The 22,846-nt window shown below is 42.0% G+C and overlaps 1 protein-coding gene across 6 annotated transcripts in view; it reads right to left on the bottom strand.

Annotated features, from left to right (window-relative positions):
- Window positions 1-3,299: 3,299 nt before the first annotated feature.
- Kif23 (kinesin family member 23) overlaps window positions 3,300-22,846 on the bottom strand; it is a 28,334-nt gene continuing 8,787 nt past the window's right edge. Inside the window, exons 4-23 of one of the 6 annotated variants that reach the window (XM_041679784.1) lie at window positions 22,176-22,281; window positions 21,841-21,977; window positions 21,054-21,163; window positions 19,834-20,004; window positions 16,538-16,650; window positions 16,082-16,203; window positions 15,315-15,417; window positions 13,510-13,589; window positions 13,304-13,423; window positions 12,813-12,939; window positions 12,354-12,512; window positions 11,438-11,595; window positions 10,903-11,076; window positions 10,549-10,728; window positions 9,858-10,169; window positions 6,791-7,018; window positions 5,549-5,631; window positions 5,282-5,363; window positions 4,648-4,718; window positions 3,300-3,507 (exon numbers count right to left, since the gene is read on the bottom strand). In XM_041679784.1, coding sequence (XP_041535718.1) covers window positions 3,492-3,507; window positions 4,648-4,718; window positions 5,282-5,363; window positions 5,549-5,631; window positions 6,791-7,018; window positions 9,858-10,169; window positions 10,549-10,728; window positions 10,903-11,076; window positions 11,438-11,595; window positions 12,354-12,512; window positions 12,813-12,939; window positions 13,304-13,423; window positions 13,510-13,589; window positions 15,315-15,417; window positions 16,082-16,203; window positions 16,538-16,650; window positions 19,834-20,004; window positions 21,054-21,163; window positions 21,841-21,977; window positions 22,176-22,281 — 2,652 coding nt within the window. In that variant the 3' untranslated portion in view covers window positions 3,300-3,491. The remainder of the gene's footprint in view (window positions 3,508-4,647; window positions 4,719-5,281; window positions 5,364-5,548; window positions 5,632-6,790; window positions 7,019-9,857; window positions 10,170-10,548; window positions 10,729-10,902; window positions 11,077-11,437; window positions 11,596-12,353; window positions 12,513-12,812; window positions 12,940-13,303; window positions 13,424-13,509; window positions 13,590-15,314; window positions 15,418-16,081; window positions 16,204-16,537; window positions 16,651-19,833; window positions 20,005-21,053; window positions 21,164-21,840; window positions 21,978-22,175; window positions 22,282-22,846) is intronic. The other 5 variants (XM_041679785.1, XM_041679787.1, XM_041679786.1 and 2 more) reach the window with 5 other exon arrangements.

The raw sequence follows: 22,846 nt of genomic DNA, 5'->3' as shown, positions 1-22,846 counted from the left end.
AATTCATTATATTAAGAAAGCACAGAGGGAGCCGGGCGGTGGTGGCGCACGTCTTTAATCCCAGCACTCGGGAGGCAGAGGCAGGCGGATCTCTGTGAGTTCGAGACCAGCCTGGTCTACAAGAGCTAGTTCCAGGACAGGCTCCAAAACCACATAGAAACCTTGTCTCGAAAAATCAAAAAAAACAAAAAAACAAAAAACAAAAAAAAAACCAAAAAAAAAAAGAAAGCACAGAGGGTGCTGGAGGTGCCTTGGAGGTTAAAGTCATTTTACTGCTCTTCTAGGTGACCCTTCTAGGTGACCCATGTTCGGTTCTGCCATCCCAGAACTCGAATTCCAGTTCCAGGGGATCAGATCTTGGCAGACATAAACAGACAAACTCACATACACATAAAAAGTCAACATTTTTAAAAGTATGCAAAAAAATATGATAATGCAAGGTATGGTAGCCCCCCAAAAAGACAGGAAACCACACGATTAAAATTTGACAACTTATTACATAGACCCTAGAAAACTAGGAGAGTAACTTTCATAATCCGACAAGGGTATTGAGCAGACATTAAAAGCAAATAGCTTGTTTTTTTTGTTGTTGTTCTTGTTCGAAAGAGGGTTTTTCTATATAACAGTCCTAGCTAACCTGGAACTAGCTCTTTTACACCAGGCTGTCCTGGCACTCACAGAGATCTACCTGCCTTTTCCTCTCAAGAGTTCTGGGATTAAACAGTGCGGTGCCACCACCACCACCCGGCCCAAAGCAAATAGGGTTCGAGGCAGGGTTTCTCTGTGGCTTTGGAGCCTGTCCTGGAACTAGCTCTGTAGACCAGGCTGGTCTTGAACTCACAGAGATCCGCCTGCCTCTGCCTCCCGAGTGCTGGGATTAAAGGCGTGCGCCACCATTGCCTGGCCTCCAAAGCAAATATCTTAATAGAAAATACTTTTAAGCATTCTTTGGAAATGGGGAACAAATATGAATGTCTTCCTTTGCTTCTTTTTCAGTGTATGGCGCTTTAGCACAGCAATAGAAATCCCAAGACTGCTCATGCGCACGCGTACACACACACACACCCCTTAAAAAATTAAGGGGGCTGGAGAGATGGCTCAGAGGTTAAGAGCACTGCCTGCTCTTCCAAAGGTCCTAAGTTCAATTCCCAGCAACCACATGGTGGCTCACAACCATCTGTAATGAGGCCTGGTGCCCTCTTCTGGCCTGCAGGCATACACGCAGACAGAATACTGTATACTTAATAAATATTTTTAAAAAATTAAAATACACCTCAAGTTGGGGTACAGCTCAGTTGCAGAGCTCTTGGAAGAGTCTGTGTAAAGGTTTCGGTGTTAAGGACTTGAAATCAGAGCCTCCTGCATACTAGGCAAGTGGTCTACCAAAAAGCCATACCTCCAACATACAATGTTGCTTTAAATTTCATGTAATTCCGATTTCAGCACCACAAACAAGCCATGAAAGTTATCAAACGGAACCTAAGTGGAGCAATATAGTTTTCACAGTTAAGACCCTAAAATGGATAATTCCCCCCAAATTATATAGTTACAAATAAAATTATAATTATGATCTCAATGGGATTTGACAAGCAGGCCTCAAATCTTTAAAACAAAAACACGGGCCAGGCGGTGGTGGCGCACGCCTTTAATCCCAGCACTTGGGAGGCAGAGGCAGGCGGATCTCTGTGAATTCGAGACCAGCCTGGTCTACAAGAGCTAGTTCCAGGACAGGATCCAGAACCATAGAGAAACCCCGTCTCAAAAAACCAAAAAAAAAAAAAACAAAAACAAAAAAACACGGACAGTTCTTGACCTCAAACTTGCTGTGTAGCTGAGGATAACCTGTAGGATCTTCCTGCCCCCACCTGGGACTGATTTTAAGTTTGTACCACTACAGCCAGTTCGAGGGAGCAAACCCAGTGCCTGGTGTACCTTCTGCAAGCACTCTACCCACTCAGCTACATCTCAGCCCCTTACAGGACCTTACTCTACAACCCAGTCTGGCCTTGAGTTTGTGGTGCTCCTTGTTTCAACCTGCTGAGAGGTGGGATTAGAGGCTTACACCACCACACCTGGCCCTCGAGGAATTTCTAAGTGTCACTGACAATGCAAATGGATGCAAAGACTGGCAGAGAAGTCAGTAAGCACACTTACTTACGCTAGTGCTGTTGGTGGAAAGTAGAGATCCAAGCACCGTGGGTAGGTGCTTCAAAACAAAGCTCTACCAAAGGATGAGAGGGGCTCTGATGGCAGACATGGAATCAACCCTTGGCATCATAAAGGTGCCATTAAAAAGTCATGGGCAGGAAGATCCAAAGATTCAAGTTGCAAAGGATACATAAAAATCCTACACACCCAAAAACTTACTATGTAGTTTTATTGCAAAGGCTCTTGCATTTGAGAAACCAAACTCACAATCGGGAAAGTCTTATTAAACCAATGGGATCCTATTTCATGCCTATCAGTTCTGAGAGTTGCAGGTGAGAATGATACACTGGCAAAGGAACAAATTTAGGCAAACCTGGTTAAAGCTGGATGTGCGCACAGCCTACAACTAGCACTTGTAGCCATTGTCTCTGCCCTCAACACTCGAGTATATGCATGAGGAGCCAATTGCAACATTATTCTCTTCAGTGTAAGGAAAACTGCACCCTTGAGGGAATAGGGAGAACGTCATAGAGCATCTTGAGCTGTGTCAGTCAACATGGGGAGTCTCAGAACTGAGTGATGAAGCACACTGAAAAATCCTGCTAAACCTGGCTTCCATCTGAGGCTTTGACTTGAGCACCTTCCTTCTGAGGAATGCTGGAGTCGTAGAGTATAATCAAAGTTGATTTCCAACCACATTAGCCATTAGGAGCTAAGAAGTGTTCAGCAAAGAATGCATTAGGATAGGACAAAGAGCACAGTAGTTTTGATGTTGGACTTAATAAGCAGACTTTGGGGGCCATGAGCAATATCTTAGCCTGTTTCATACCCCATAAAGGCAACATTTATTCACAGCCAAGTTTCTATTCTCTAGTGCTCTTTTCTTGTATCCCACTAATACTAAGTACCAGATAAACAGAACACTGCAGGTGCTTGGGAGCATGCTGAGAGAATGTCCACTACACAGCTTTGTGTTTCTTAGTGCTTTTTTTATTGTATTTCATTTGCATATATAAAAACAGAAAGTGAATATATACATACAGGATTCTAAAAACCTTCCTAAAATGGATTGTTATCATTGGCCAGTTACTATCTTTATTTTAAAAGTCTTAATTGTTAAATATGTCTAAAGTGCATTTTTTTGGTGGCTAATCAATAGCAGCATTTTTGTTTTTTTTTTATAAAATCTTAGAAAATATTCAGAACAGTTGAAAAAGTCACAAAAAATACAATATGATCTAGATACATTCTTCTGCAGGATGACTGCAACACCGCACATGGCATAGCTTTGGAGAAATCACCAACACAAACAAAAGTATTCTTCTGCTACCAGAGCTGTCAGGTCAAGGCTTCTTGCGCCTAAAACACAAAAGCAGCATTTAATATTGAATTCTGCACTTAGCGACATTGTCTTTAGGAACATTGAGAAAATTCCTTTTATCAGAAGAAAATTCAAGTCCTTGGAGCAAGCAAGCAAGCAGCTTAGAGAACAGAATAGGAGATAGCTCCCCTGTTCTTAACCTACTACAGCCATCTTCCAAATTGTCAAAGGAACTAACCCAAGTTAAAAAGGTAGAGAGAGGCCGGGCGGTGGTGGCACACGCCTTTAATCCCAGCACTCAGGAGGCAGAGGCAGGCGGATCTCTGAGTTCGAGACCAGCCTGGTCTACAAGAGCTAGTTCCAGGACAGGCTCCAAAGCCACAGAGAAACCCTGTCTCGAAAAACCAAAAAATAAAAAATAAATAAATAAAAGGTAGAGATGTGTAAAGATTGGCTTTATGAAATATGAAAAAAATAGGCCAGCTCCCTCCCCATTGTGGACTTAACCAAAGAGCAAATGGTGTGTGTACTTCCTTCAACACCAGTTCTGGCATTCATCCTTTTTTTTTTTTTTTTTTGACTTTTTTTGACTTTTTTCGAGACAGGGTTTCTCTGTAGCTTTTTTGGTTCCTGTCCTGGAACTAGCTCTTGTAGACCAGGCTGGCCTCGAACTCACAGAGATCCGCCTGCCTCTGCCTCCCGAGTGCTGGGATTAACCTATCTATAGAACATGTATCCCAATCCAAAACCATGACGTCTGTTAGGTAAGAGTGACACACAATGCTGTCATCCCCAGTGTCCGAGTCATCTTGCAGAAGTGCAAAGAAATCAGAGACCTCAGCTGAGAACAAAGCCTTGTCTAAGATTCCAAAGACAGCTAGTATTCAACATTTTTTGTGCATTATATGCGTTGTCATTTTGATAAAGACACACCCCTCTAGGTGCTTTCAGTTCAGCCTCAAAAAGATTTAGAAGTAGCCAAATATGAGCAAAAGCCATCAATCTGCTGACACCTCCTCCAGTAGAGCTACAGCACTCTGGAGAGCTTGACACTACAAAGGCCAGCCATAAATTGTCAGCAGGGCCCAGGTAAAAGCAGAGAGTAAGGTACAGCTGGAGGAGCAGAGGTGATAGAAAGCCTGGGAGAGGGAGGACACAGGGCTGGCTGTAGTGCTCACTTGGGTTGTGCATGGTGCTGATATCCGGGTCCCAGCTGAGATCCTGCTCTCATCTCAACAGCAACGGAACACTAGAGACAGATGACAGAAGAGGAAAAGGTCAGCTTCCGACGATCCAGAAGCACACATCCACATTTAGATGGGCTCTACTGCGATGAAATCCAACACTGCTCTAGTTCAGCGAAGACACCTAGATTAAACCACTAGTCACACACTTAGGATCCACTTCTGCGCAGGCAACAAAAGCAAGAAGGACCTGGGAGAGTACCCAGGTACTTTTTTAGATAAGGAAGGAGAGGAGTCCTGAAGAAGCTGGTTCTTTCCCTAGGAGTCTTTCCTCATTGGTAATAGTCATAAGGAGCATTGGGTGCTGCTGCGGATTTGTCCATCTGCTATGATTTTCGTTACTCGGAGCAACACACTCTTGACTCCCATATACCTTAGCACACATGCACACAGAGGACCTCTAGTAAAGACCAGATCTAAAGAAATGCAAGTGCCACACCAGAATGTTAGTTATAGGCTTCCAGGCTGCACAGGCAGTATGTGGTCCTGCCTCAGCAACTTCAGCGAACACTAAGTTCTATAGTGTTACAGCTAATTTTAGCAAGCAAGTATTTAATTTCACCCCTACCCTTGTTTCTACATCGGTCCATTCAGACTCTGTACCATCTGGTTGGGCAGGTGCTATTGTAGACGATCTTCGCTTTCGACTACTGAAAAAGGGGAAACATGATGCAACAATCATTTTTGCATCTAAGAAGAATGGAAAACATTAGAGGGAGGAGAAACCAACTATACCCCTGGGAGAATTAATGATAAACCTCATAGGATATTCTGTTCCTAAGAACAAGAGGCTAAGAAACAGACTTTTAGAGAGATATTTGTGACCAACACTCACCCAGTAGGCGACTCTTGCTTTAAAGTCTCAATATCAGTAAACTGAACAGATTGCCCTCCACCTCTGGTTTTATAAACATCACCCTAAATCCAAGAGAAAAGGTCACTGTTATACTTTGATAAATCCAAATGATAGGCAAGCATATCTAAAACTCACCCATAAACCCAAAAGACCCTTGGGCTGCTGAATCTACTGATAAAACACTTCAGAAACTTCAGTTCACCTTCACTAACAAGAGTCCAGTACAAGATAATCAGTAACATTCCTAGCTATGGAGAAAATAGTTTATTGCACCTATAAATTTCAAAACTAAATTAACCTAGCAGAGACAGCTCCAGGGTGCTGTTGTCTGCCTGGTGGCAGTAGTCTTAATTGTAACTGTCCTTTCGACTTGAAATGACTCTCCACCCCCGTCACTGTCATCTCCCCCACACTTTTCCCACTGGCCATAAGACCAAAAGTCTTCTATAGACAGGAAAGTCTCTTCTTTACAAGAAAGATTTTGGGTAGTTCACCGCTGAGTAACATTCCCAATCAAATTCCCTGTGTTATTTACTTTGAAACTCTTAACTGAGATCCTCCTGCAAGTGCTACCATGCCTGACCACAGGACAAGTTTTGTTTGTTGGGTTTTTCTTTGTTTGTTTGTTTTTGGCGGTAGAGGAGAGTTGTCTGAGTTGCCCTGGCTGTCCTGGAACACACTCTGTAGATCAAGCTGGCCTTGAACTCACTTAGAACCAATTACCTCTGCCTCCTAAGTACTGGGATTAAAGGCAAGCGCCACCACTGCCCAGCACAGGACAAGTTTTAAAGCAAACATTTTATCTTGACATAACGGCAAAATAGGAGATGGTTGTTAGGTTTCCTTTCTGTTGCTGTCTGGTCCTTCAAGACAACTACATGCTCCAGGATGAGCTCAAACTGGTGACCTCCCCCTACCATGGCCTCCCAAGTACCAGGGTTCCAACAAGTTGCCCATATGGCTCTGGGTTTACTTTTGAAACTATGTTTTAGCTAAATGTGATGTAACTAAAGTACATCATAGATCTGGAGTACTAAGAACCCCAAGACTCTAGGCCTATTTAAGCAGATCCAGCCCCAACAGATTCACAACCTCAGCATTACATTAATTTTCTACTAAACAAAAGTTCCACCCAACACCCCATTTAAGTCCTAGATCTCATCAAAGGATAGCAGGGCAAATATTTCTCACTGGTAGTCTTTTGTGAAGACTTGTTTTTACCTTAATTACTTTAGTCTGAATCTCCCCATCGGAGGCTAGTTCCTGGTGGGTCAGCATGTACTTCTCACACTTAGCTAGTGCCTTTTCATTTGCAACAGACACTGTGATGGCGTTAGGGACATGTGGCTGCATGACTGTCTCAGTTTGCACATTAGAGGCAGGCTTATGATCTACCCATCTGCTCCCTGCAGAGCGGGACCTTCTGTGTCGTACAGGAATTGGTGTGTTCTGATCAGGTTGAAAGAGGAATTGAGAAACAAGCACAACCCAAGATTACTTTGAGGAACTGTTAGAAGTGCAGCAGTTTACATACAAATTCACAACAACAGAAATCAGACCTGTCCAAGCTAAGCATGTAAGTCATTTAATGTTCTCTTACCAAACTGAACCAACAGGCATCTTTAGACAACAGTGTATAGAGAGTATAGTCATATGGGAGCTTCCGTTTCAACAAAGAGCAAAAGACAGAATTGTGGTGACTCCAGATATTGTTTATGGCAAGTTCAGGAGAAATAATCCATTTTGCATTCTTGACCAAAAACCAATTATTATGCCTGCTTTGTGAAGTAATACACAGATTAACAGGTCTGTGTTGCAGGTTATCGGCAGGAGCAATAACACGTAAGTTGTGTCTAGTCATCTAATAGAAAACATTCCTCCATATACGGCCAGACCAAAAAACTGCAAGCTGTTGAAGTTCTCGCTTAGCAAAACCCTGAAGAACACAGGAATACAGAAATTCAAGTGCAGCACGCCTGAACAGTGCTAAGTACTTCTAGGCACGTGCAGTAAAGATTTTTATACCTCAAAACAGAATTCCACAAAATCTTCGACTATACCAACATTTTCTCCAAAAGTTTCAAGAATCAAAAGACTATGCTATTAAATCAGCTTGTATCATAAAAATTAGTTGTTTTCCAGTCAAATGACATGTGTGCCAAGTTAAACAGCACATTCAACTTAAGAAAATGTATTTCATATACATGATATGGTAGCTTAAGCAACTGTGGGCGACTCCTGTTCATAAAACTGAAAACAAATGAGAGTCCGCAGTCAGAGCCCTTCCGACCCAGCCAAATGAGGATTGTGATTCAGTTGTTCAGTTACAGGAAACCAGCTCAGGGACAGCCCTAACAACAACTCTACAACAGTCACCACAACTTGCCAGGAAAGATACTAAGCTTCCATGCAGGCAGAAAACCTTTACTCTAAAAATGGTCTGATGGTGAATAAGAAAACCTATCTCTTAGGATCTAGCATTTAGCAGAAGTGCTTCCTTGAACACATTTGCAGTATAATACATTGAAATCAAACTTTGGAAAGGGGACAGAATGCAGAGAATCTGCTAGTAGTCATGACTTAAGTATTTTGAAATTCTTTCCTCACCAAAATGTGAAATTCGGTCTGCCTGATAATTTCTGGTCAATGAACATGGATAGAGATACTAACCTCATGGAAACTTTTCTGCTGCACTTCTAAAGAGATTTGGATTTCAAGAAAGAAGTTAAAGTCTGTCTCTTAGTTTATTCCCCTGACTGTTGCATGGCCAAGTCAAGCATTCCCTTATTGCTAGCAGGTATAAACAGACCTCCCAGCAGGCTGGAGTCAGACACAGAAGAGGAGGATTTACTAGAGGTGATCACAGAGACCATTCACCATGATTTGCACCCTAAAAGGCTCAAAGTAAAATTTGCAAAGCAGGAACTTGAGACAATAGAATTATCTGTTGCCTTGTAAGAACCCCAAAACTGGTCACCATCATTAGTAATCAGATTGCAGGGCTTTACCTACATTCTAAATGATGTGAGAGGATCTTTTTGGTTTGTGAGACAGGGTTTCTCTATGTAACAGCCCTGGCTGTCCTGGAACTCACTCTGTAGACCAGGCTGGCCTCGAACTCACAGAGATCTGCCTGCCTCTGCCTCCTGAGTGCTGGGATTAATGGTGTGCGCCACCACCACCTGGCATGTAAGAGGATCTTAAAGTATTTACTACAAGACCTTTCACTTAGAATAATAATTTTAAAAGTAGTTAAGATTTTATTGAATATCTAATTCATAGCATTTGTGTGATTATTCAAATTCAAAGGAAATTTTATCTAATATTGAAGAAAACATAAATTTGGTTTAGTCACCCTTGAAGGCTTTGTAAAGCTTCAAGATTAAAACTTCAAGATGTAAAAGTTGTCAGTTTCAAATAGTTCAGGTCACAAAAATCAAAAAGGAGGAAGCATATTTTGTTATATATGAAAGAGATGAAAGATTTGTGATTGCCACATGTAGTGCATGCATCTGGCAGCAGCCTGGGTTGACAGGAAAGGCCATCATGAGGGCAGGTAGCAGTGAGGGGCTCTCCACACAGAAAATGCTGTCTTCAAAGTGGCAAAGACGGTGGCTACACAGGAAAATGTTTGAGTGTCACAGCATATGTGACTTATTTTGGAGTGTCTCATAAGAGAAAGGACTTGCACAAAATAGCAACTCTGCTGATGGTGGAGGCACGAGAGTATCCAACCTATTAATCAAACCAAAAACAAAAACAAAAAAAAAAACTTTCTTCCTGCCCAAAACAGCATGAAAAAAAATTTGGGGAAGAGGAATCAAACGGGGGAAAAAAAAAAGTGTAGTTTTATATATTCATATTTGGGTTGGGGGATTATGGCTCGGTGATAGAGCCATTGCTTAGCATCTTAGCATGTTGAAACCTTAGGCTATATCCCCAGCAAATGTGGAAGCAGTGGGGAAGTAGGGGCAGAAAAAATAAGAGTGAGGAATCAAGGAAGCAAGACACTCATGTTCCTAGATTCTTTGCAAAACCCCTTGTTCAGGTGAGCAGTCTCCATTAGGGGCACCATTCTGGCTGACATTCAGAGCTCATAGGCACATGCTTCTGCTTTCTCACACGAAGAGCTCAGTCTTAATTTCAGGTGGCTCAGTCTTTTACAGAAAAGTCAGAGCTTCTTCATTTTGGAGCCTATCCAGCTTTCCGTCAAACTCTGAAACCAAGTTACAAAGAGCAAAGACGATAAGTCTATCACTACAGTGCTTTAAAGAATGCTGGCACAAACCCTGCGGCAACGGTCCTCTTCTACGCCTATCTCACTGTTGAATGTAGGGACCATCTCCCTGCCTTCCGTCCAGTACATCCCTCGCCTTCTGTCTGACACGATACACGTTTTACTTTGTCCTGGCTCCTGCTGCCTATGCCTTGCAAGAGAGGTGACATTGACAGGTGTGCTGAACGGAGATAGTTTCTGCTCCCATTCCGAAATACAGGAAGCTACAGAAATGCTGCTGCAAGAGTTAGAGCGCCTGTGTAGCTGTGGCTGGCTCATGAGTTGCTGGCCGGTGGAAATCTGAGCAATATTGTTACTAGAAAGCTAGAAAAATTGGAGAAAAATTAATGAATAAGACTGAAAAACGGAGAGGAACAATATTACTTTTCTACAATTTCACTACATGAAGATTTAACATTGTAAGAAACTAAAGGCATTAAATTTTTGTGATATGCTTTTGTTGTTTTTGAGACAGGAACTCACTATGTAACCCTGGTTGGTCTGGAACTCTGTGTAGACCAAACTCACAGAGATCTGCCTGACTCAATCTCCCTCCCAAATGCTGGGATTAAAGGCATGTGCCCTTTTGTGCTAAGTTTTAAGAGCAGAAGCTTAAAATATAACATGAAACAGAAACACTCCTCTAAATGGGGGAAAAAAAAATTTCTCTGGCACTAATCTATATACAGTGGCAAACACTTACAGGCACAGGCGAAGGAGAGACGGATCTAGGAAGGATCCTTTCCCGGTCCCGCTCCCGGGAAGGTCTCTCTGGCTTCTCGGGTTTAGGTTCAGTCACAATAGCCTTTAGCTGTTTGAGCTTTTCATCTTTGACCCAGAGTTTATTCTGCATCTCCAGCTGGGTGGCTGCCACCCGACGCTCCTACGGAGATCAATGGCAAATTATAGTCTGCTTTATCCCTCTACACAAGCACACCACATCACCAACTTTACTCCTGGAAAATGACAGTTCTGTACATCTTCTGGAGATTAACAAATACCAAAGCTCTGCCACAGCACAGAAATGCACAATATTTAACCTAAGAAGAACACTCACACATTCCTTCTGCCATTTCATCGATGTTTCTGTCACCATGCCTTGCAACCTGGCTTCTAATCTGCGCTTGTCAGAAAACTGCCGCTGAAGCTTCTGATTCTGGCTCTCGAGCTCCTGCTGCAGATTGCGCTTATCTTCTTCATAGATAGTGGTTGTTTTCTCCAAAACCTCAATCTGCAAAGGGGACCACTGTGCTTAGCATCTGCTGTGCAAGCATCTCACCTCACTATACAATAAAATAGTTCAATTGCTCATAAAAGCAAACTTGTGGAAACACACACACACGGAGAGAGAGAGATCACTTTTGCCCTCACTATTTCACCTGAATCCTCATTTCTACTCCAGTTCAGAAAGAAGTTGCTCAAAAGACCCTTGCAAGCCAGGTGCCTACATCTCCTCAAGCTAAGCTCCACTCACTCCGAACAGTAGAAACTGACATCTCTTCCTCACTTCATGCCCTTCACAGGGACAGGCACATGAGCTGTTCTAAGAAGTAACGAATGGCCGGTACATAGGTGAAAGTGTGACCACAAACCTTGTACTCCAAAGTTTTGTTTTTCTTCTCCAGTCGTTCTATTTCCGATTTCTGCCCTGAAATCAATTTTTCTTTTTCATTTAGTTTTTCCTGGATGTAGTTTTCTTTATTTAGAAGAGAACTGTCAAATTCTTTTAATAAGGCTTTGAAGTTCATACCTGAAACAAAGTATATTGTGCTGTTTAGTGCAGATACAAAACAAAACCAACTTTCATCGGCAGATACTCAGTAGAATGTAGCACTCCAGCAAATCCCCCCATGGCAAATGTACATAAGAAAGGCTGGGAATGCAGCGGCCTGTATGTGTCTGTTTTGTATATGCATGAGGCCCTGGGTTTGATACAAAAAGTGAAAAAAGATTAAAAACAAGTTTGGAATGAAGCCAGGAATTTGATTCTCAAATCTATTAAGAGAAGTTTATATAAATATTTTGTAACCTCCCCCTAACACTTAAAGTTTGCTTACAGATGTAAAAACAGTAATAATCCTGTGTTTGAGAATAGCTGAGCCTGGGCTGAAGACCCTGGCACCCTACTTTGTCACTCACAGAGAGAGTCACTGCCATGGACCAGATTTGTTCAATTGCTCTACACATTTCCAAACATTATTCACTTTCCCCTATACCACTGATGTACAAATATTACAGAATGTAAATAACTTGCAAACAGGGAAAAATTATAAAATACCATTTTGTGTCCATCACTATTAAAAATAAAATAAATGGAGAGACACCCACTTTTTCCTTCTTATACTCTTTAAAAGTAAAACAGATCTGTTGAAAACAAAATCTTGCCATTCAAATTAAACACCTTGAGAGCATTACAAAGTCAAGAAATAAGTCCTCCTTAAAGATGGAGTCACTAAGACCTGTTTCTACCTCTGAAGTCACAGCAGCTAGAAGCAGCTCTACCCTTACATTGTTTGTTAAGCTCCTCTGTCATTAGTTGACGTAGGTGATGTCGTTTCTCCAAAGCTTCGATCAGCTTTGGAAGGGTCTCCTCATCATTGATATCCAAAAGCTTGGACGGAGGCAGTGGTGGGAAACTCTGCAGAATCACTTCAGTCACCAAAGGTTCTGTATTGAATTTAAAAATTATGAAAGCTTAAGTCTGATGCTGTGAGCAGAACCCCTGAACCAGTAACCACAGAATTTATTTTCCCCCCTCAGCATACTTACTCGGTGCTAGAATTACAGGTATGCTTCACTAAGCCCTACTTTAAGCATAGAATTTCTCAAAAATAAGACAAAACAACCAAGCAAACCTTATATTTTAGTTCAAAGTTTCATTTGGTTCTTGAGAAGGGTGTAAATAGATTTTTTTAAAAGTCTACAGAAAGACAAGCAAATGAATAATAATACAATACAAAATCATACCATCTCCAACTGGGCCACCCCGAGGTAGGTTTCTGTATCGTCTCCCTGGTGTCAAGCCACATATCGCCTTATCTACTGGTCTTGCTACTTCAACTTCTTGAGTTACTTCAGCAAATCTCAAGACTTGCTAAAAATACAAAGCAGAGCCTGGAAAAAGTAAGCCTACCCAAGTCCTTCTTTATGGATGGCTAAATGGTTCATTTGCATATCACTAACCCTGTGTCAATCTATAAAAAGTGCAGTTTGCCATCCCCGACACCACCACCACCACCACCCCCATGGACAGGATTTCTCTGTAGCTTTGAAGCCTGTCCTGGAACTCACTCAGTAGACCAGCAGGCTGGCCTCAAACTCGGAGATCTGCCTATCTCTGCCTCCTGAGTGCTGGGATTAAAGGCTTGCACCACCACCACCCAGCCAGTGTGCCATTCTTCAAGTAGCTGTTTTCCCTAGAGAAACCCAACTGTATAGGAGAAATACCCTTAAATTACCAAGCTTTCTTCATAGTCTTCAGCCTTTGGATTTACACATACAATCATCCGCACCTTCCCTTCCCCATCAAAGTAGTTCTTGAACAGATGAGTTAGTTTTGAATCTCGATATGGAACCATCTATAAAGACATTCGAAAGCTAAGAATATTAAACAAATAAAATGCACAATTAAACCACAAAGCAGTTGGCGAGGACTGCTATGTACCTTATTAGTTCCATATGTCTGGTTCTCTCTCAGGACTTCCATGCATGTTCTTAGTGTCATTAGTGACTGATTAATGTTACCTGAGAGGAAGTCAGATACAGAGGACATTTGAAAACAGTAATTATAATACATCCATTTGTCTATAACACAGCTTCAATTGGCTGCTGGGAAATTATATAGAGAGCTGTCCATGTAATATTCCCACCATACTTTCAACAGTATTAATCTTATTAGCTTTAATAACCATCTTTCAGCAACTCCATTAAAAACTCTCCAAATACAATATTACTCTTCTTAATAAAATAAATAAATCTTAATAAAGAGAATTTATTCTTTGATTCTGAGTGTTTTGCCTGCATATATGTAAATATACTTCATGTACTTGGTGCTCACAAAGGCCAGAAGAGGGCATAAGATCCCCTGGAACCAGAGTTACATATAGTAGTGAACTGTCATGTGGATATTAAAAAGTGAACCCAGGTCATCTAGAAGAGGAACAAGTACTTTTTAGCTTTCTGATTTTTCGAGACAAGGTTTCTCTGTGTCCTAGAACTTGCTTTGTATACCAGGCTGACCTCAAACTCACAGATATCCACCTGCCTCTGCCTCTGCCTCCAGGTGCTGGGATTAGAGGTGCATGCCACCACACCTGTCCAACAGTGAAGTTCAACTGCTGATCCATCTCTCTAGCCTGGGAATACAACATGACACTAAATTTTCTGGCGGTGAAGAACGGCCTGCATAGGTTCATGTTTGACTGCTTCATCTCCAATTGGTGTAACTATTTGGGAAGGAATGGGAGGTGTGGCCTTGCTGGAAGTGTTTCACTAGGGGTGGCCTTAAGGTCTCAAAAGCATAAGCCATTCCCAGTGCCTCTCTCTTTCTACCTCATGGTCGTGAGCCATCTGACCACAGCTGCTCTAGAGTTAGTGCTCAGCTACTGCTCCAGCACCACACCTCCTGGTGCCTTTCTCCCTGCCGTCATGGTCGTGGACTAATCCACAAAAACTGTAAGCAAGCCACCAACTAAGTGTTTCCTTCGATAAACTGCCTTGGTCGTGGTGTCTCTTCAGATCAATAGGACAGTTAAGTTTTTTCCAAACCCTAAATTATGGCATGAATAGACAATCTCATTAATTTGGCTTGTTTCCTTTCTTTTTTTTAAGGGATGGTGATGCTGAAGACTGAACTCATACATGGGAGGCCAGCCATATCCCAAGTAACCATTTCAGACTACAGTGAGAAAGGGACAGAAGTCCCTCCTACACCTAGAAGTGACATGTTTCTAACAGTCAAATGTCTTAGGTGCCAACAAACTCTGTCCCTCTACATCTCAACAGAATTTCTTAGTCATCTTGCTTTTTTTCCCCCTGATGTCCCTGATGTATCTCATTTGGGTTCTGAGCCAGGACAAGGCTAATATATTAATCACGCCTCTAAAAATTCAGGTCTCAATTGGACTTCCAAATGTTTAAGAACTGTTCATCGTAGAACATTGACTAAGACCTCTAACTCCATCATGCGTATCAGATATATCATTTAGCTAGATATGATGATATACTCCTGTAATCCTAGCACTCAGAAGACTGAGGCAGGATAACCACAAGGACCTGCAAGTGTTACCTTCTGACATTTATTGCACACTGAGGTACACACACATGCCAGAAAAAAAACCAATTTAAAGGCTAAGTTTAATAGTCAATGTTATTTCACGGATTAAGCAGAAACCATCCATTGCTAAATACAAACTGTCATTCCAAGATGTTAAAGGTTACAGCCTTAAGTAAGTACAGCACTGCACTCACCAGCTTCACGTAATCTGTTCCCTTCTGCTTTAGTGCGGTTGGTTCTTTCACTTCCAGCAAGATCTACCAGAGACAACTGGCTTATGGTAATTTGTTCTTTTTCCTGCAAGGGATAAAGTCAACAATCTATACTGCACTACAATGTTCTTTAAGATCCAGTTAACATGGTATTGAGTCGTACTGGACACTGTGTGTGCACAATACAAACACCCAGAATAGCAGAGGATGCACAGGTGAATTTTATTTAATTAAATACATCTTTATATCATTAAACAAATGTTCCAAGAGTAACACACTTAAAATAATATTTTACAACAAATCCCCAAGTCTGGGGTCAGCTTTGTCTGTATAGAGAGACAAAAAACAAACAAAAGAGGCCATGGTTTTGAAAACTAGCAAGGAGAAGTATGGGAAAGGCTTGGGAAAAGAAAAGGGAAGAGAGAAACGATATAATTACAATTATAATGTCAGAAATAAAAGAGAAAACAAACAAATGTTCAGAGTCATCCCAGGCTCAGGAGACCCTGTTCCTAAAATGACACAACACATCCACACAGAGTCTGAAAGCTTTGCAAAGCCTCTTCACAACACAGCAAACTGCACCTGCCACACATGCTATGTGTGGATCTAGGATCCACTAGGATCTATGTCATGGTTATACAGGGACTAACTCTTGAGCAACCCGCATCACCAAGGCAGCCCCTAATTTAGGCCATCTTCCAAAACTTTAGGGCTGAAATAAAGACAAGATTCACATACAAACATACCTGTAAGACATTATCTCCATCAGCATCAAGGGGAGCCTGGACGAGCTTAATGCTGAACACACTATGTGACCGGCTGGATTCTCTATTCAAATGGGTGTTTGCAATACGTCTTTTTTTCTGACCTATGATGACAGAGAAATCATGGATTATACCTGAACTCAGCCATTTATTAAACCTGCTTTCCAATTAATCCAAAGGGACTGCTCTTCAATTACAGCAACAAATCTGAGATTAAGACCATCAGTTCACATTTTTCAAATTCTAGTTGTTTCTTTTTTTTTTTTTTTTGGTTGTTCGAGACAAGGTTTCTCTGTGGTTTTGGAGCCTGTCCTGGAACTAGCTCTTGTAGACCAGGCTGGTCTCGAACTCACAGAGATCCGCCTGCCTCTGCCTCCCGAGTGCTGGGATTAAAGGCGTGCGCCACCACCGCCCGGCCAAATTCTAGTTGTTTCTAACCTCTCCAAAAAACCTCAAAAGCTTCTTCCGTAGATTTCACTTCCACTTCTGTGCATCCTGCAACATACATATTGTGGTTCTTATCTTCTCGGAGTATTTTAGACTGTGGGAGTCTGTGGGGGAGAAATAAATGGTTAGTTTCCTAAATGAGGTACAACTGTCTTCCTGACTAAGGTTAAAGTGCCAAGCAACACAATATCTCCCCTTTCACCTTAACACCAATGACAAAACCCAAGCCTCATGCTTGCTAGCCAAGGGCTCCACCACTGAGCACATCCCCAGCTTTTCTTAAATTTATTGCTTGGTTCTAAAAGCTGGAAAGTCCATGAGTGCAGTGCTGACACCCGGTGAGGGCCTTCTTGTGGTGTTATGATAGAGGTATCACATGGTGAGACAGAACAGTATGCTCCCATGACATCCTTTCTTTAAAGGACAGAAATTTACATAAGATCCCCAAAGAAATGATAGACTTAAAAAACAAGATTATACAGTCAAGATTAGTTGTGAAGCAGAAACCAATGCTGTTTTTAAAGTTTGCTCTAAGCCACCCTAAAAAGCACACGAAACAACAGACAGTTAAGATTACAACAGTACTCTGGCATAGCACTATCATATACAGCACAGGTTACACATCACAATCCAGCACTTCCCTCATTTAAAAGCATATTCAACTGGTTCTGACCTATAAAGCAATGCAGAAAATGAGTTCAGAAGGGACTTAGTATATGCCCAGAGTGGTCATCCCTGAAAAGTGGCTTGGTAAGTTTTAGTTTGCAGTTGGTTAAGGTTAGGTAAGGGTGCTTGCATGTTCTGTTTTAGTTAATTTTTTAAATAATGCTTCCATTTTATATGTATGGGTGTTTTGCTTGTATATAAATATGTGCGTCACATGTGTGCCTAGCACTCAGAGAAACTAGAAGAGGGCATTGGATCTCCTGAAACTGAAGTTACAGACAGTTGTGAGCCACTAGGTGGTTGCTGAGAATCAAACACAGGCTCTCTGGAAGAGCAGCCAGTGCTCTTAACCACTGAGTCATCTCTCCAGACCCATGTTTTAATTTTATTTATCTGGAATTGAATGTGTGGAGGTCAGAGGACAACAAGTCAGTTCTTTCCTTCCGCCATGTGGGCTCCAGGGATGGAACTCAGGTTGTCAGACTTGGCAGCAAGCACCGTTACCTGCTAAGCCATCTCACAGCCCCTTTTGTGAAAGGTAAGGATGAAGACATTTACCAGCTACCATCACTGATAACAAGGGAAGATTTTCTAAAAGAAAGGAGGATTAGAGGTAGCAGCCTGCCCACTGCTAAGGAAAAGCAAACTACTTACAAACATGCCAAATATGCCCCCCACTAGTGTTAACTACACCCTTCTTAAGAAGGGCCAGTGTCAGCACATACACAGACTCTGCGTTCCTCATAGGTGTACTGCAGCCGTTCCACCTAGCGAAGGAATAAGGCAGACATTACTGTTCCAGAGCAGTCATCCTGCGGCAGCATTTCAGTCAGATGAGTGACAGGGACAGAGATTTTAAAACCCTCTACTTGCGAGACTCCTTCACTGTTAAAAACTAATAAAAATTAACCCTTCAGAAAAGGAGAGCTAACACTATCCTCACATTAAATCCACAATCAGCGCAAAACAGGCTCCCTCCGATAGATACTCTAGGAAGGCACTCTGCTTCCTTTGCATGACTAAAACCAGACAGTATCACTTGAAATAATATCACTTGGAACAAGCCAAACAAACTGCAAACAAGAGAGACATAAAAATAATTAGTAGTGTTGGGCATAGTGTGGCATGCCCTTAATCTCAGCACTTGGGAGGCAGAGCCAGGTGGATCTCTGTGAGTTCCAGACCAGCTTGGTCGACATAGTGCGAGACTTAATTTAAAAAAAAAAAAAAAAAAGCTGCCAGGTGGTGGTGAAACACACCTCTAATCCCAGCACTCAGGAGGCAGAGCCAGGTAGATCTCTGCGAGTTTCAGGACAGCCAGGGCTACAGAGAAACCCTGTCTTGAAAAAGCAAAAGAGTTAATTGGCAGCAATAAATAAACAGAAGTTTAGGTAAAACAGGTACACAAAACTGGAATTGCAAAAAGGACAGTTTAAAATGCACATGAACATATTTGCTCAAGTGGGAAAGAAAAGGCATTGCCTCTAAGACAGAACTCTTGCCCCTCTCTCTGTAACCCAACCCAGGTACTTCTTTCTCTTCATTCCAACAGTCCAAAGACAGACAGCTAACTCCAAAAAGAAGCCGCTTGGTACAGTTTGCATTGGAAGCTGGGTTTGGTGGTGCACACTGCTACCCCAGCACTGAGAGGCTGATGGAGAATAACATGCAATTGGAGGCCAGCCTGTGTGGTGCAGTAACTGCCTCAAAAACAAAACAGTTCTCACCTAAAGAACGGCTTAGTAAAGCAAAAGACTTAAGACCTTCAGATTTCATTGACCTACCAACTTTATAGTTATTTTACAAAATCATTAGTAATCCCTTAACTGAAATGAAATTCAGTAAGAAGCATAATATGGCCTCAATCAGAGTCATGAACTTTTCATATTAGTGAACACACTGATATAAGTGGACATAGTTCTGCTCACAGTTTAATGGTTTTCTAAATCTAGTTATTTCCACACATGTTCCTCTACACATCCACACAAATGTTAAGACAAAGGTCTTCATATTATTTATGTTTTAATTGGCTGCAATGAACACAGTATGCAAGACCAGCCTTCAGCTAAAGAACAAAACCACCCACTCAAGAACAGACACAAGATTTGTAAATCTACTCTGGCATAAAGAGAGGTACTTTTGTAAAGCTACAAGATAAACTGGTCTTCAGATTCTATAAGACAAGACCCACAGATGTCTAAGGAGAAGAATTTTACCTCTCAGAATGACAAGGCAATGTGGCTTTACACTAATCTGCAATAGATGAAATAAGAATCACTTGTACAGACAAGGACCCACTCTACAGAGAACACCAAAACACAGACAGCCAAAGAGGCTGCAAAACCTCCAGCTCTGTGAGGGTGTTGAAAGATGCCCCCAATACTGTCTATAAAATCGAGATTTGTTTCAAACCCAAGGCTAAGTTTTCAAAAGCAATTTTCAAGCTGGATCTTCAGGTCACTATGCCTTAACCTGCTGGATTCCTAATACAGCTACAATCCAGTTAAGGTAAAAGTATCCACTGGGCATGACTAAAAACAAATGCTAAGCATTATCCCCACTTATACCCAAAGAAACCAGGGATTGCCGTGTTACCTGAAGAGACTATCTTTATTACTTACTTGGGCTTTATGGGATCAAGCTGAACCTCTTCCAATAGATCATATATGTAATTGTTATAGATTTCAATGTAAGAGACAAAAACACCATAGACACTGTCTTCGTCAATTTCTTCTGCTTTGCAGAATTCTTGTACATTTATCATATCTGCAAATTCTGGATCTGCTTGCCGCCTAAAACAAGAAATAGATCCCTCAAAGTCAGATTTTACCCACTGTGAGTTAATATAAAAAGTAGATACCTGTATCGGCTGGTTTTATGTCAGCTTGACAAGCTGGATGGGGTCTCTGGGAAAGGGGGCTTTCAACTGAGAAGATACCTTGCATGAAGCTGGCCAAAAGGCAAGTCTATCTAGCATTTTCTTGATTAATGAGGTGGGCGGGCCCAGCCCTCTGTAGGTAGTACCAACCCTGGGCAGGTGGTCCTGGGCTGTATAAGAAAGTAGACTAAGGCCAGGCGATGGTGGCGCACACCTTTAATCCCAGCACTCAGGAGGCAGAGGCAGGTGGATCTCTGTGAGTTTGAGGCCAGCCTGGTCTACAAGGGCTAGTTCCAGGACAGGAACCAAAAAAAAAAATAAAAGAAAGTAAACAAGCCATGGGAAGTAAACCAGTTTACAGCATTCTTCCATGACTTCTGCACCAGCTTCTGCTTGAGTTCCTGTCCCGACTTCCCTCAGTATAGACTGTTACTTGGAAGTAAAAGATGAAATAAACCCTTCCCTCCACCAAGCAGCTTCGCTTATGGTATTTTATCACAGCAATAGAAACCTAACTGAATTGCTGGGCGTGGTATACGCCTTTGAGCTTAGCCTGGTTTATACAAAGTTTGTTCCAGGCCAGCCAAGGAAATCCTGTCTCAAAAAAGAAAGAAAAAAAAAATGATACCAGAGTGAAAAAAAACTACTCAAATGTTCTGCCACTTAAAACTGAAATCATAAAGCAACTTTATTCAGATTCAAGGTGGGTCAAGGACAGCCAAGCCCTGAGATTTGTAGCCACGGAGCCACGGCACAGGCACTCACCTTCCCCACCTCACAGAAGGAAGTATCCTCTGGAAATCAGACAAAATACCAGAGCAGTTAAAAACACACCTCAACCCTGACCTCGCAAGTCAACTGTAAAACTAACTTCTCTAATTTGTATTCACCTTCCCCAGATCTACAGAAACTGCAGGACAGAATTCCTCACACTCTGAGTCAGTCCAACACGAAGTTACTCACTTGTTAGAGGGGGTCTTTGGAACGGGCATAGCTTCTCTTTTCTGGCGCTCCAATAACGCATCAACCTCACACTGTATTTCCATGCTGTTCCTATCGTTAGACTTAAAAACCTAAAACAGGGCAGAAAAGACTTTTGAAAAGAATTTTATTTAATTTAAGGAACAGCAACTTTTTTTTTTTTTTTTTTTTTTTTGATTTTCGGGACAGGGTTTCTCCGTAGCTTTTGGTTCCTGTCCTGGAACTAGCTAGAACTAGACCAGGCTGGCCTCGAACTCACAGAGATCCGCCTGCCTCTGCCTCCCGAGTGCTGGGATTAAAGGCGTGTGCCACCACCGCCCGACTTGAACAGCAGCTTTTTTTCGAGACAGGGTTTCTCTGAGTAGCTTTGGAGTCTGACCTGGAACTTGTTCTGTAAACCAGGTTGGCCTTGGGCTAGCCTTGAACTGGCCTTGAACTCACAGAGATGGACCTGCCTCTGCCTCTGGAGTGCTGGGGTTAAAGGCGTGCACCACCACCACCAGCTATGGTACAGCAACAGGTAAAAACAGAAAGCATTTGCCATTTAAACTTTGGAGGACAGGCAGAGTCGCTGGTCTGCAACTCTTGATTCTCTTCCACCGCTCAAGTACTGGCATCATAGGCATACCCACCATGCCCACCACATCCGAACATATGTAAGAATCAAAGCAGCTCCAGTGCTGAGGTTCTTCCTCGGTATCACTGTATCTATAGATGTCTTAGTCCTGTATCTACTGTGACAGTCACAACCCAAGGGAACTGTACTTACGTAACGTTTTGCTTGAAATGACCCTATGCTGTTAAAGATCATATTCAAACAACGAGGAAGCAGTCCTCCATACCCTGGAGACCCTGTCATTGTGTGCGTTTTTCCACTTCCTGTCACACCGTATGTAAACAAAAGACCTACAGTGTAGCAACAACAAGGAGTTACAGTCTTAAGTTCCACATAACATTTCATTGTATTTAAAACACTTAAATTAACCCCAAAACTGGGCATCACTCTAATGAGTAAAATCTGAATTCAATGTCAAACCAAATAAACAGTAAAAAGTTTTATTACAAGATTAAGAGGAAAAATCAACTAAACTCCAAGATCCATACCATTTTTGCCGTGAATGAGGTCATCTACCAATGGACTAGCCACAACATCAAAGAGTTCCTTCTGAGTTGTATGAATGCCAAATACCCGCTTAAATGAATACTGCGTCTGTGGAGAGAAGAAAAAGAATAAACATGGAATTCTACGAGACTAGAAATATATCTGTCCTACGCTTGAATGTTTCTGTTGTGAGTTTTCAAATCCAGACATGTAAAGTAAAATCAAGAATGATCTTTAAGCTTGGAGCCTTCAGTAGTCACAACATACATAAGTCACAGCTGTCCTAACAAATACACTGAGCAGCGTGAAGAAAAGTCAAGTCCACTAATGCTGCATAGATTAAGTGAACATTTACGCCTAGTGCTACAGAGGCTGAGGCAAAAGTTTGCCATGAGTTGGGTGGCAGTCTGGGCTACACAGAATTATAGGCCAGACTGGGCTATCGTGTGAGATCCTGTTAACAAAGCAAAAATACAAGGTAATGACTTATAATCTTAAATTTATGTTGGGCGGCGGTGGCATGCACCTTAATCCCAAGACTGGGGAGGCAGAGGCAGGCAGATCTCTGTGAGTTTGAGGCCAGCCTGGTCTACAGAGTGAGTTCCAGGACAGCCAGGGCTAAACAGAGAAACCCTGTATCCCCCACCCCAAATTAAATTTATTAAAAAAGTTA

Source organism: Microtus oregoni, unplaced genomic scaffold, assembly GCF_018167655.1.
Source record: "Microtus oregoni isolate MIOR12 unplaced genomic scaffold, Mior012 000032F_ref0000030, whole genome shotgun sequence".
NCBI classification, from domain to species: Eukaryota; Metazoa; Chordata; class Mammalia; order Rodentia; family Cricetidae; genus Microtus; species Microtus oregoni.
The sequence above is the reverse complement of the archived record's forward strand: the minus strand, read 5'-3'. Positions and strand labels throughout refer to the sequence as shown.